The sequence below is a fragment of the Pseudonaja textilis genome, chromosome 2, assembly GCF_049901715.1.
Source record: "Pseudonaja textilis isolate UNSWEBS1 chromosome 2, rPseTex1.2, whole genome shotgun sequence".
Taxonomy (NCBI): domain Eukaryota; kingdom Metazoa; phylum Chordata; class Lepidosauria; order Squamata; family Elapidae; genus Pseudonaja; species Pseudonaja textilis.
The window spans coordinates 62,006,612-62,020,857 of record NC_141991.1 but is presented as its reverse complement, the minus strand read 5'-3'; the positions used below and the strand labels follow the sequence as shown (position 1 = coordinate 62,020,857).

The 14,246-nt window shown below is 38.3% G+C and overlaps 1 protein-coding gene and 1 long non-coding RNA gene across 3 annotated transcripts in view; one reads left to right on the top strand and one right to left on the bottom strand.

Annotated features, from left to right (window-relative positions):
- Positions 1-3,782: 3,782 nt before the first annotated feature.
- TMEM115 (transmembrane protein 115) lies at positions 3,783-10,440 on the bottom strand. Its single transcript, XM_026725375.2, has 2 exons — positions 8,929-10,440; positions 3,783-5,301 (listed from the first exon to the last, which is right to left on the bottom strand). The coding sequence occupies exons 1-2, from the start codon at positions 9,780-9,782 to the stop codon at positions 5,094-5,096; spliced, it is 1,062 nt and encodes a 353-aa protein (XP_026581160.1). The 5' UTR covers positions 9,783-10,440; the 3' UTR covers positions 3,783-5,093.
- LOC113453947 (uncharacterized) overlaps positions 10,316-14,246 on the top strand; it is an 89,231-nt gene continuing 85,300 nt past the window's right edge. Inside the window, exon 1 of one of the 2 annotated variants that reach the window (XR_015741667.1) lies at positions 10,316-10,427. This is a non-coding gene — a long non-coding RNA (uncharacterized LOC113453947). The remainder of the gene's footprint in view (positions 10,428-14,246) is intronic. The other variant, XR_015741668.1, reaches the window with a different exon arrangement.

The window sequence follows — 14,246 nt, the reverse complement described above, 5'->3', positions numbered from 1 at the left end:
GTGCACTGGTAAAATCATTAAAACAATGATAGGAAGATGAGAATAACAAAATACAGATGTTTTAAGGAACACAAACCCCGCAGTCATGGAAACTAATTCCCAAAATGCGTTGTTGAAAACACTGTCTTTCAGAATGCAGAGCTGGAATGAGAGAATCTGATCTCAGCCAATACAGCAGAATTGACTAATAAAATTAATATAGTACAGGAACCTGGGAGGTAATGAATGACATGCTGGAATTCAATCCATGAAAAGCTAGCCATGAGCTTAATGTACTCCAAAATTCAGAAGTTGATATTAATTAAACCAAGGTAGTGTTAATTAATGTTGTATGGCTAAGTATACTAGGAAAAGAAGCTCAAGATAACTGGAAATTTCTGAGGAGGTTATAAATTGCACAATTTCCAATGATAAATAATGAAAGACATCTAAAAAAGCCATCTGGCTAATTAAAAATGTTAATAAACTACTGAAAATAAAACAAGAAATGCAGCTTATGCATACATATGCATACATATACACACACATGAAGAATGCATACATATGAAGCCCAGCTCTACAGAAGTGATGTCAGCGTGACCTAGACTGGGAAGTAACAATAATGGGAAGATGGTGAAATATTAATCATGTTTTTTTTCCTTTCCCCTTTTTCCATACTGAGAAATATGTGCAAACTTGTCCGAGTATGACTGATAAACAATGACTGTGACTACAATGCAAGACTAAGAATTAGTGACTAGCTTTCTTAATATATCTACATTTCAAAACCACCTTAAGCTATCAAAGATGTTGCTAATGCCAACAATAAGGCTCCTATTATTTGAATAAGACCTTGAAAACTTCATTGAAGAAATAATTATGCAGATAAAGAGAAATGACCTGAAAACGAATAAAGGCAGTTTAAAGATACATTTTAGATCAAAAATCTTTTTATAGCAGCATAACAATGAAATGACAAAATAGGTATCTATTCAGTTTACTGGATTTTCTCCTCAATGGTTGTTACTACCCAAATACTTTACAAAACGGTGAGAATACTTCTAATTCACGAGAGTGTGGGTGCCATCATATCACTGTTATCTCCTCACGACTGCCTGAATTAGTCCTGCAGTTTTCTTGGCGAGATTTTGGAAATTTCCCCCCTTGGTAGTGAATGTGATCTGATTTGATTTATATCTGCATCGGACGACTGCAAAAATTTTATATTTCATCAATTTTTAAAATAACTTTGCTGATTTATTTTGCTCTTGTATCTATATCTGGCTCCTCTTTTTTTCTCTAAAGAGAGGGAAATTCTCTTTCTTTTCTATTTATTCTCTGGGAATAAACAGAATCATCCCTGTGAGAAATATTACCTTAATTTTTCCTGTGGGCATTTTTTAATGGAATATCTACTTCTTTGAGAGGAATTGCCTATGTTTTGTTGTGAAACCTGGCTATAAAAGAAATCTGGATTATATTTAAAATGAAAACAATAATATATTAAGATTTAACATTGTACATTATATATTCTTTACAATGCCCATAAAGAGATATAAAAGAGAGTCAGATCAACTTAATTTCAAAGCTTTCTTGAAAGCCTTTGGAAAAAAAATGCTAAATTAAACTAAAGTTCGATGATGTAACAAGAGTTATAAATCAACCTAAGGGAAATATTGAGATACAGGTAATTACAGTTAAATCAGACTTGCAATTGGATGGCTTGGAAGTCAATTTGTTGCTGACAGAATTGAAAGAGCTGTTTGAGAATTGTAGGTTCATTGGAGTAGGCTGAAAAGGTTATGAATTTAAGTTGGCAGTATGGATCAGCAATAAATGGAACTTTTTAAAGAAAATAGACTGTGGAATAGACATATTCTTTAACAGAAGACAACTGTTAAAGAAATGTTGTAGTCCAACTGGCAGAATAATATCTGAACAAGAAGTGCTGCAGAGATATTCACAATGAGAACTATGACTTTGGAGAATGAGATATAATTATTGAAAGATTCCAGTTAAGGTTTTTTAATTAAAATTGTATTTTCAAGAATCAATCAAATTTGATCATGGACAGATTAGAGATAATAGCAGTGGTCTATGGTAGATTAGAAGTTGTAGAGGACTTCCTGCATGTGAAATAATAAATCATTAATAGAGTTTTGAAGTTTAACTTTGTTGTTGGCTTTAACTGTTAACTGATTTTTTTTACATTAGAGGGTAGGTCAAATTAGTTGGGCAAATAGAGCTGTGGAAGTTTATAAATTGTAGATTTGTTTTGCAAGTTGAATATTATTATTGTTATTGAAATATATTTATCAGTATTCAACTGGGAGAACAATATGCGTGTTTTTATGCATTTTTGTCTCATCTTTGATTTGTTTTTGGGAGATGATTTGGTAATAAAATAACTTTGGAAATAATTAAAAACAGCTCATAGAGAAACTGGCCCAAGGTCATCCAGCTGGCTTTGTGTACCTAAGGTAGGACTAGAATTCAGTCTCCTGGTTTCTAGTGGGTTACCTTAACCACTTCACTAAACAGGCTATTTCTAATTCACAGGAGTCAACCTGTAACAAAGACTTTCATTAAGAACTTACTTTTTATTATTTAAGATTCCATCCAGAACTAGTGTTATAAATACCAGGTTGTCTAAGCCATTCAAAAAGTGATTCAGACTTTTAAAGTGATTTAGAAAATTATTCCATTTGGGATTTATAAAAATCTAAGCTAAAAAGTATTTTTGTACATGCACAAATCACTAGTTTTGAATCTTTTCAAATTCAGTCCAATATGAATAAATTATTCTCATCAAAGAATTGATCCAGCAACTCAAACTGAGTTCTCAGACTGCCTGTGAACTCAAATTTCTGCATTTAATTTTTAGTTGTTCAGCCCTAGTTTTTCACACATTTTTGCCTTTTCTAATATATAGGAAATATATTAGAAACAAATTTCTCACTTAATATAAATTGTGGTCATAAGTTGAGGAGTACCTGTATACTTTTGAGAACTGCTTTTCCACCAAGAAGTTGGCAAATTTCTCCCTCGTTACTAACCTTAAAATAAAGCATGATCAAGTCAATATGGTACTATAGTGATTTCCCTGTCTTAATTAGCATCATTTCTAATACAGCTGTTATAGGGAATACATTGTACAAAGTGAATTTCTTCCACAGAAATCATTCCACGCAGATTATATTTCACATTCAGTGGAAGGAAATCACGACAGTATTTCAAATCTGAAAGGACAATATAATTCTTCTCTCTTTTTATTTTTAGAACAAGTACACAACGATGGCAACTCATCAGTGGGTTTTTCTTATTGGTGCACGGAAGAAATTCATATTGGGTGAAGAAGCATTAAGTTTAAGATCTAAGAAGTAGACATGTATTCAACCGTGGAAATTTTAAAGATCGGATAAGCAAACAAATTAGGAGACAGCTGCAGTTGGAAACATTGAATTTTAAGATATCATGGTTCAGTTTTTTACTTAAGCTTTCAGGTTCAAAATGGACAGTGTTTATTATGCAGGATTTCTATAGTGAAATGGGACGAGGAAGTGAACAAGGATGTACACCATCTTGATCAGACTGGGCTTAATTCTACAAAAGAAGCAAGACTCTGTAACGTTCAGGAGTTTGCATGTTAAAGATTTCACAAACATTTGTTACTGCATTTTAACATCCCCTTATGTTAACAATACTGACTGCAGTGAAAATGATTTTGTGAGCTCTTTTCCAAGTAGGAGCTAACATGGTGAAATGATGAATGACAGGTTTAGAAAGCCAATCAAGAGGCACTCTTTAAAAGAACTGTTTATTGATACTGAAATCTGTGTTTTACTTCTTGGTTGACAAAAAAAATCATGGTCCTTTAAAAAAATCATCTTAACGTTTTCATACATTCTCTTTCCATTCTTTTAAGTGCTGTCTAACCTAGTTCTCCACCTTTAGTTGGCTATCAAGGCAAGAAATCTCAGAACTTGTTGCCTCACATAAAAAAAATCTCAGCCCAAAGGAAAGGTTAATGATCTCACCAAACAGAAAAATTAGGTATCAGCCTCCTGCAAAAAAGAAAGAAAAAAAAAAGAAATAGTAGTAGTAGTATGCAACCTACTGTGGCAAAAATTTACCCCAATAGTGTCTGAATACACTGGTTGCCCACTAAAGACAAAAGCTACTTTATACTTTGAATAATTGTAAATGTAGTGAAGAAAAATCAAATCAAATTAATTTGCTTTTGGAGTCCTATGGAAAGTCTCAGACAAAGCTTTCCTATCCAAGTATTAACTGGCAATCTAGAAGCAAGCTTCAGCCTGCATCCTTCCACTTAAAAAAAATCAGCAATGGCATTACTATTATTAAACAGCTTTAACTGCTGCCTCTACAAGAGGGAACTTAACAGTTTTATTTGGCAGGGTTTAAAATTATGAAACCCCTGGATATCGGAAATAAAAATGAGTAACAAAGATCTTTTTTGCTCATTTAATCAATATTAAATTGGTTATTTAATCAATAATTCTGAAAGAAAAAAAAGAAGCCAAATAATCATTGACAACAATCACTGCCACCAAATAAAACTGCAATCGAGGAGAATGCTGTACATACAAAGGGTGTGTTCTGTGATACTTTCGTTGGGTGTATGTGATAATTTAGCATTTAGAATTCAAAGAAGAGTAGATTCATCAGATTGGAGAATACAAGACTCCATTCAGATTAACCAGAATTGCCATTCAAGGAACTAAACACAAGCATTGTGTTAACAGCCACAATGGCAGCTGTAGGCTGGGGCAAATTTTATAGGTCTTTTTAAGGAGATGCTCCTTATTGAGCTATATCCTCCTTCCTCCCCTGCCAGTTCTGAGAAGTTCTTAATTTCAACACCTTCTTGAAGAGATGAAACAACTTCTCAGGTCAGTTTGACAATTCAGTTTTCACCAAAAGAGTCCTAAGACCTGGCAAAACCACAGGTGGCTCACAAATGTTGGAGGAAGTAGCCAGGAGGCATAGTGTTTTGTTCCTGCAAAACAGGGAATGCTACAAGGGAGGGCAGGTGAAGGACCATTAGCAGCTCTGATATGCAGGAGCAGGCAGGCGATGCAAATGCTTCATCGTCACAACTGAGAGGGGGCATCTTCAAAGGTAATGAGGCTGGATTCTTGGCTGGTAGCTTTTCCAACACTGGCAGAGTCCCGGCTCTTTTCGGGTAGCAAGGGAGTATCGGCCTTGGTATTTTCTTCATCTTCATCCTCCATACTGGGCCAGGCTGACTGATCTTCCACACGCTTCAATCGTTCATTCAGTGCTTTTAGAGCCAGTTGTCTACAGAATGAAAAAATGGTACAAAGTTTGAACAGTCTATCATGCATTCCATAGAACAGGAATTTTCTAGTATTAGTTACCAAAAGAGACTAAAACCACTTTAAAGCTGTGGGGATATGAACAACTCAAGCCTGAAAACGATTCTTCTTCCCCCACATCACATCCATTTAATGCAGACTATGAGTGTTTTGTCACATGTACTATATAGATTCCTCCACATTAACATCTCCAGCAATATCTATTTAACATATACTGATCTATTAATATTTTTAACTCATGTGTCTATTCACTGATGACAACTATTAGTCAGGTCTCTAGTAATGTATTTGTTTTCTTTCTTAACAGTATGAAAATAGATTGTCTTCCAATATAAAGTGCTGCCTTACTCAGTTGACACTGCCCAGATATGTGACATTTGACCTTTCTGTAAGAGCATAACCCCTGGTGGAAAGCATGCATGTTACAATAATGCAATTCCTAGTTCAGGTTGCAGTTTACATATAGTGTTGCTTGAAAGTATTTCTAGTTTAAAAATGCATTTATTAAAAAACAAACAATTCAACACTATAACTCAAGAACAAGAGTAACTGTGTAGCACTATAACTCTTATTTATCTATTAAAGCAATCTAATTCATGGGCTAAATGCTTCATTATATACTACATAAAATTTCAATCTATTCAATCTTGTATAATTATAACAAAAGGACTGATTTATTCTACATGTAAGGTTTCTACAACTTTTGCTAGACAATCAAACCATCCATACTGATGTTTTCCAAGGAAAAGATCAAGTGAGAGAAAGTTTGCCCTGGTGGCCCTCCCATGCAATCTTGATCTTCTCTTTTAAGGAAAGGACCAAAGAACACCACAAGCTTACAATTATTTGGCAGATTCCCCCCCCACACCTTTTTTTTTGTTCTAAGGGAGAAAAGGTAAGATTTATCAGTTTGGGCCAGCATTTCTTTGGGTGTCTTTTCCTGTGCAGTTGCCCAAACTCTACTTTCTTTCACAGTAGAGTTCAGAAGACAGCAGGAACAATAATGAAAGTAGTCCAGAGTGTTGTTACGGATTCAATCCACATCTGCTTTGCTAAAACAAACTACAATCTCTCTCAAACAGTCCAAAATAAAACATTTTTATAGAAAACACAGTGTTAAATAACTAGAAATGTTAATTTGATTGGGCTGGAGATCTACTTGTTTCTACACCACAGTGCTTGAGATTTCAGTTGAAGAAAATTCTTGGCCAGATTTGTGCTTAGTGCTCTTGTTATCATGTTACAAGTACATAAAATAATTCAAATGGTAAAAAACTTGTCACCATAGTAATTCCCCTAACCATTAAAGGGATGACTAATTTGCTCATATTTTCAAGTATTAATTTGTGATTCACAAGTGCAAAGTATTCAGAATATATTGTTTTATAAAATCACAATGGAATAGAGGAGAAAACAGATTTTTTAAAAAATAAAATAAAATGAAACCTAAAAAAATAGTTCATTGTGCACTGAATACATTTGCTTTTAACTGAAATTTCTTTTTGGGTAATGAAAACTACTTCCCTTTTTTCCCTTATGACACAGGATTAAGTATTCCAACCCTGTAATTATTTATTCTGCATTTGTATTCAGGTTGTTCAGAAACCACAGTAACAGCAGAAAGCTTTTATGGTACAGGCATAAGAGAATGTGAGCTGAAATATTTAAACTACAACAGATCAAATAGTTATGCAAGACAGCTCAGGCGTGCCTGGCAAAGGCAATTCACTGAAAAAACATCTACAAAAGAGACGTTTTTTAAATAACTTTTAAAGAAAAAACTTTTTAACACTGAGCATCACTTTACACAATTACATTTCCTACCGAGGGTATTTAATGTATTAATACTCTTAATACAATAAAACTATTAACTACTCCTCAAACTGATTGTGTCCTGTTTTGGTCCACTACATTCATATGACCTTCACAACATAATAATTTAAAGCAATGTTTTCTTTAATACAATTAACCTGCTGAGGTGAAAAATAGTATAATGTATAAGTTAAATTTTTGAACAAGATCAGAATTCTTTCCAGATTTTAGACTCAAAATAACCAGAATTAAACAAAAAAGGCAGATTTTTAAATGCTTTAGATGTACTGATTGTCCTCAACTTACGACCACAGTTGAGCACAAAATTTCCATTGCCAAGACAGTGAAATGAATTTTGCCCAATTTTACGACCTTTCTTGTTAAAAGTTGTTAAATGAATCACTGCAGTTGTCAAGTGAATCTGGCTTCCCTATTGACCTGTTAGGTCGCAAAGGAGGATCACATGATCCAGGGCACTGCAACCATCATACATGCCAGTTGCCAAGTACCTTGATCACATGACCAAGGGGATGCTGCGATGGACATGTGAAAAACAGTCATAAGTCATTTTTTAGTGTTATTTTAACTTTGAATGCTTGCTGAATGAATGTATATAAGTTGAAGACCAGCTGTGTAAAAGAAGTCTAACATATGTATTGTGAATTTTCAAGTCTACAATTCTCTTTGGTGATTATAAATTGCAGAGTAATGTCCTTTTGGCTCTTTTTAGACATTTTATTTGGTGAATGTCATACTTAAGACAAAAAAGCCTACGTTTTGATATTTAAACTGTTTCAAGTTTAAACTCTAAACAATGTATATATAGTTAGGGTGTGTTCACTTACTTGTTGAAGTTCCCAGTTAATTCAATGGATCATTTTTTAAAGTGTTTAGACATAATTTTTATGGAAAAAGCAAACAACGTACCAGCAACCTTTTGATTTCAACCATGTGCAATTTTCTTAGTAGTATTATAGAAGTAAGTTACAAATGCTTTCTTCTGAAATAATTATATATTTTCAAACCTACTCCTTTGCAAGTTTAAATAATGCAATTATACTGTTAATGAATTGCAGAATCCACTGGCAAATTTTAACTACAGTGCTGTAAATAGTAATAACAAACTCACTGCATAGTATTAGATTCTGCTGACTACTGTGAGGTTACCTTTGTATAAACATGTAACCCCATAAATGTAGGGGTCAAATAAATATGCAAAGTCTGAAAAAGAATTATTTAACTCTATGTTTAAAAATAAACTTTCTTACAACTCACTTTTCCTAGTGTTGGCAATACTGACAATACAAAGTCTAAAGAAGTAAGCTGGAGGCCTCATTAAAAGAATTCAGCTGGATTCACAATTCTCTTGAATCTCAACTATAACTTCTTGTTCTGGTTTAAATATTTTCTCTCTCCTTTGCTGAAAAGAAAAGGAATTGTTTTAAAATGCACAGGAACAGGAGAGTTGTATCTTTTCACTCTTACTACTGCTTTGCATGGATCAACTTGGAAAGTTATTGGTATCTTTGATAGAATATTCTGAGGACAGGGCTCTCAGTAGTAGTCAAACAAGAAAGCTCAATAAATCAAATTTATCAAATACGTAAGGCGCACACACACACACACATATATATATATAAAACATCAATTTAAAAAGGGATTATTCTCAATAGTTTTATCTTGGAAAAAGTAGCCATAGTTCACTTAGTTCCTCCCTTTTCCTTTCCAACATAGATCACATAAAAATTTAACCTAGATATATTTCAAGAAAGATTACCTCCTTCGTTCAGCATCCTGAGGATCTGTTCCAGGCAAGCTGATAGTAATAGAAGAAGGGGCTCCAACATCATAACGTTTCACTGTTTTCCGGCAGACTCTCACTTTCACTAAGATGGTGTGCACCAGATTGGCCAGCAAACCAACCACAGGTTGTAGGATCTCGGGGAAGAAGGTGGCAAATGCAAAATGGTCTGACATATCGCCACGCCCTCGGCTATGCCTCTGGTAAAAACGCAGATATATCCAACTGGAAAGGACCCCAAAACCATAAGAAGCCAAAATGTTGCTTTCAACAAGAGTGGTCAGTCTCAACACTGAAAGAACGAGAAGCAAGAGCATGGGGACCACTTTCATTCGCACCTGAGGTATCTTTAAAACAGTACTGTCACCCATGGTTTGCTTGAGGGCCACTAAGACACCGCCAAGGAAACCCAGCATTCCGTAAATGCGAACAGAAAACAAGTAAGGCAGACTGAAGGTCGCCATGTAAGTAAGAAGATAAGCAAAGGCCCCCAGAAGCCCAACGGAGATATTCACCACTGCAAAGAAGATCAACAGTTCCAGGGCACCCCAGAGCGGCTCCAGCAACCTCCCTGCCACCACTATCGTGGTCAGGCTTACGCCCACATCCCAAATATGCTTTTCCACCAGGCTGTGGGTTGCCAGCGTCCATATCCAAAAGTTGGGTGGGAAGAGATATCCGGGGGTAACCCCAAGTCCAAAGACCGTGTCTACAGCAAAGGAGAGAAGGTAGAGCAAAATGACAATGGCACATATAGATTTCACGACTACACTGGTGCTGGCTAACACAGCCAGGAAATGCTGCCGTGCTACCGGGAGGTATCTGTTCATGTTTCCCCTCCAAGCCGCCGTCCCACCAGTCCAGAGAATTCGATCCAAGGATCTGGCTTAGTTCGGGGGGGCAAGATCCGCTGGCCCGGAAGCCCTTCTCGTTGCTCAACGCAAACGCCCGCTCCGCTCCGTCATCTTTTCCCACATCGCATCCAAACGGAGTTGGGAGTCCGGTTCGAAATGGAGGGCATCCGCTCCAGTTTTCCCCCTCGCTTCTGCGGCCGCGGAATCCCTTTCTTCCCCGCAGCACTTTTACGACCTCGTCCCACCGAAGGAGACCGGCACAGCCAAAGCGGCTTCTCGGGCGTGGGTGGCGGGGGAGAGGCTGGCCTTACAGCGCCTAACAGACGGCGAGGGCTCGACTGGGCCGTTTGGCAGCAGCAGGAGGAGGAGGAGGAGGAGGAGGCACTCGCACCCTCATTCAACCCGACGGCAGGGGCGGAAGGTTTCTAAGGAAGGCCTAGCTTCGGCCTGCCTTCGCCGGAAGCAGAGCTCTCGCCCACCTGCCCAGTCGCTCGGTCGAGGCCGACGCCCGGCGGCCCCGCCCCACGGCGGCACGCCCGCTCTACGTTCCTCCTTGACGCTGCCGCCTCTTCCTCCAGGCCGGCCTCGCTCTCACCGCCCGCACTCCAACGCAAACAAACGGTAGGGCTGCGCACGCGTGACTGGTGACGGGTGCATGACGGGAAATGGCAGCTCACCTATTGCGCAAGGGAGATTCCGGCATGCACTGGGAGCCACGTGCTCGCGCGAGAGATGTGGGAATGCAGCGCGCGAAAGAAGGGGGTCGATGGGGGTGGAAGGAAGGCTAGATCGCTCCGTAACGAAGCACGCAGTCGTGCAAGCCTTGTAACGCTTCCCCATGAACTGTTTAAGTCCAAGTGGAATTGATCTTTGGGGAAGGGTGGTTTGTGAAGGAATTGGGCGGCGCTGTCCTACACGGGCAGATTTGGGTAAATTCAAGCGCTTTTTCCTTTTTTTCTTTTTTTGGGGCGGGGGGGAAGTGTTTCCAAACTTTGGCCATTTTCAGGAGTGAGGGCTTCAACTCCCATGTATTATACAACCAGTGTGGCCATTGATGAGAATTCTGTGGGTTGTAATTCACACTCCTGGAAGTCGCCAAGCTGGGAAGCCCTGATTACGTGCAAAGGAACATAAAGAGCAACTTCAAGCAAGACGTTTCTCTGTCCAAATGATTATAACCCATCAGTGTAGGTGAGTGTATGGCATATCCGCTTAGAACACTTGTAGCTCTTAAGTGGAAGCCTTGTATGTGCTTACTTGGCACTGCTAGAAATGGCCTAATTCAGAGAGTGTGCCACAAACCTACTTGGATCTGGCTGAGAGAGAATGACTGGCCCAAAGTTACCCAGCAGTGAAGCAGCTTTTAATCCCTAATGAACTAAAACTCACAGCTTCCCATTTTCTACATTGAGACATGATGATAAGTGTTTCAGGGTGTGCCTGTATCTGTTGATGATGCCCGAACAAATTATTTTAGAATCAAACATCTGAGTCCCCCCTGCACCCAGTATTTTACTGTAAAAAAATTGGAGGGGAACTGGATTTCAAGGACATTCTCTTTCATATTTTGTCATGAATTTATGTCATAAGAAATGTTGCAAATATTCCAGAAGTACCTACAGTTACTATGATGAAATACTCTCCCCTGCTGGTTTGCATAATGCTATGGAGAAGTTGGCTGAGTACTGCAGAATAGAATACAGAGCTCTACATTTCTTAAATTTGTTCACATTCTGTATCTTCGGGATGGGAATGGCATAATTATGACCTTAACTGATCAAGTTGCTTGTTAGAAAGATTGGCTTTGTACTCATCAAAGAGATTTTAAAAAATTCAATTTGAATAATGAATGAATTCTTTATTAGCCAAGTGTGATTAGACATACAAGGAATTTGTCTTGGTGCATATGCTCTCAGTGTACATAAAAAAAGATACATTCATCAAGAATCATAAGGTAAATGCTTAATGATAGTCATAGGGTACAAATAAGCAATCAAATCATGCTAGGAAACAGTCAATATAAATCATAAGGATACAAGCAACAAACTTAGTTATACAATCACAAGTGGGAGGGGATGGGTGATAGGAATGATGAGAGGATTGATAGTAATAGTAATGCGGACTTAGTAAATAGTTGGACAGTGTTGAGGGAATTATTTGTTTAGCAGAGTGATGACATTTGGGGAAAAACTCTTCTTGTGTCTAGTTGTTCTGGTGTGCAGTGCTTTATAGTATCATTTTGAGAGTAGGAGTTGAAACAGTTTATGTCCAGGATGTGAGGGGTCCAAATATTTTCACAGACCTCTTTTTGACTCTTGCAGTATACAGGTCCTCGATTGAAGGCAGGTTGGTGGTAATTGTTTTTTCTGCAGTCCTAATTATTCTCTGAAGTCTGTGTCTGTCCTGTTGGGTTTCAGAACCAAACTAGACGGTCATAGAGGTGCAGATGACAGACTCAATAATTCCTCTGTAGAACTGGATTAGAAGATCCTTGGGCAGTTTGAGCTTTCTGAGTTGGCGCAGAAAGAAAGAAACAATTTCTGCAATAATTGTTTCCTGGGAAACTCAGAACATCCCAAACATGAAGCCTGGTATTTATTTTTCCACAAACACAGAACATTGCCTTACTGGCCCACTAACTATTGCATTGATATGGCCCAATAACTTTTTTTCTATCTGAGATAACAGCTTACAGCTGTCCCTTACAGCTGTGTTTTAGTGTTCAGATAAAGTTTTCTCTGTCCTCCTACTTTTTTCCCCTTAAGGTAGGGGTTCCCAAACCCTGGACTACAGCACACTACCAGGCTGTGGCCTATTCAGAATTGGGCCGTGCGAGTGGCTGGCTGAAGCATGTGCGCACAGCTCACCTTGCATGAATAGTGGGCCAGCAGTCAAGTTAGAAACTGCCAAGCTTCCACTGGCCTTTTAAAGTTGTTATGGGCAAACTCCTTGCTCCAGTGTCTGGGTGCGGTAATGCTTGAAAGAGGCTTTCTGTAAGACTTATAAAGGCTTAACAGAAGCCTAATAACATGGGTTTAATGCTCTTTTGTAAAAGTGATTTTCTTTGCCTCTGCTGATAAGGGTTTTCATGGCCATGTAATTTACTTCTTATTTTTATTATGAAAATCATTAGCTTCTCTGTGGGTATCACAACAAGTCTCTGCAGTTTCTATAGTTATTAGTGCAATGCTGTATGGTTACTTCTGTCCCCTTAGTGGGTAGGCTGAATAGGTGCCATTTAGCTCAGTCTTTTCTGATGTTAGCAATGATGATGATGGATATTACAAGTAGTCATGCCTGATTGTTGTCCCTAAATTCAGATCTGAGCCTGGTGCCAAAGCCGATGAAGATAACCAGACACAATTTCCTTTTATTGAAGTGCTTCAGCTAAAGGGGTCCTAGCTAGCAAAATAGCAGGACCTCCAACAAAGGATTCATCAAGTTTTAATGCATTTTTCAGCACATTGTCTATAGCAATAAGTTGCTAGCCAATTCAAGCGCAATTTAGTCCCCTTTAAACATTTTTCTCTTGTATCGGTTTCCAAAAGTAAATGGTCCACATATTGTAAAGCTGAATATTCCTTGACCCATGATGGCTTGTAAAAGTCAGGCATTGGCCAAAGATAGTAGGATTGTTCTTAAATCATTGCGGTAGTCTAGTCCATGTATATTGTATGGGGGTTGCCTGTGCTCCCTGGTTTCATTAAGGCTTTAGCTGTTGAGTTTGACAAGGACGCCACCAATAACTTTCACCAAAGCTGCATGTTTTTTTACGCAATGGCTTATTCCACTCAATCAATCCACTCTGCATTGGTGGGACATACAGATCTCTGCAACATCTCTTGCATTACAAAGCTCTCCAGTCATCACCTGGTGGGGCTTGTAGGAACGGGTGTGGCTGACATATGCAGAAATACATAGTCCTGGTCACCAACTGGGAATTTATTTTAGTCCATTCGCACACCTTTCAGCCACTGTCACCCATCTGGGGGTCCTCCTCTTGGCCATTGGTGCCCTCCAGTCGAATCCAGGTGTGGTAAATCCCAGGTGAGCCCCCATATTGTTATCCCTAAATTTGGGTCTGAGCCTGGCACCAAAGCCAATGAAGATGACCAGACATAAGGTACAGAGTTAATTTTCTTTTATTGAAGAGCTTCAGCAAAAGGGGTTCCAGCTAGCAAAATGCCAGGATCTCGAACAAAGAGTTCACCAAGGTTTTATACATTTTTCAGCATGAGCTAAAGAAGTATTGTCTAATAGGCACTCTGGGAATTATCTAACAGGCACTCTATTGGCTCAGTTTCAACTCTATACCTTAACTCTATGCCTATTATGATATGCAAAGCAGTCAGTTCTCATCAGCCTTTAATCAATCAGCGTTTAGGCAGGCTTTGCACGTACACACTACCCTTTTTTTCTTTGAGTGCAAGCCATAACCTA

What these genes read in the sequence shown, in the direction of transcription:
- TMEM115 (XM_026725375.2), bottom strand. Translation starts at nt 9,782, where the DNA reads ATGAACAGATACCTCCCGGTAGCACGGCAGCATTTCCTGGCTGTGTTA. An exon ending in CAGGATGCTGAACGAAGGAG is followed by an intron (nt 5,302 to 8,928) that starts GTAATCTTTCTT and finishes TTCATTCTGTAG; the next exon opens with ACAACTGGCTCTAAAAGCAC.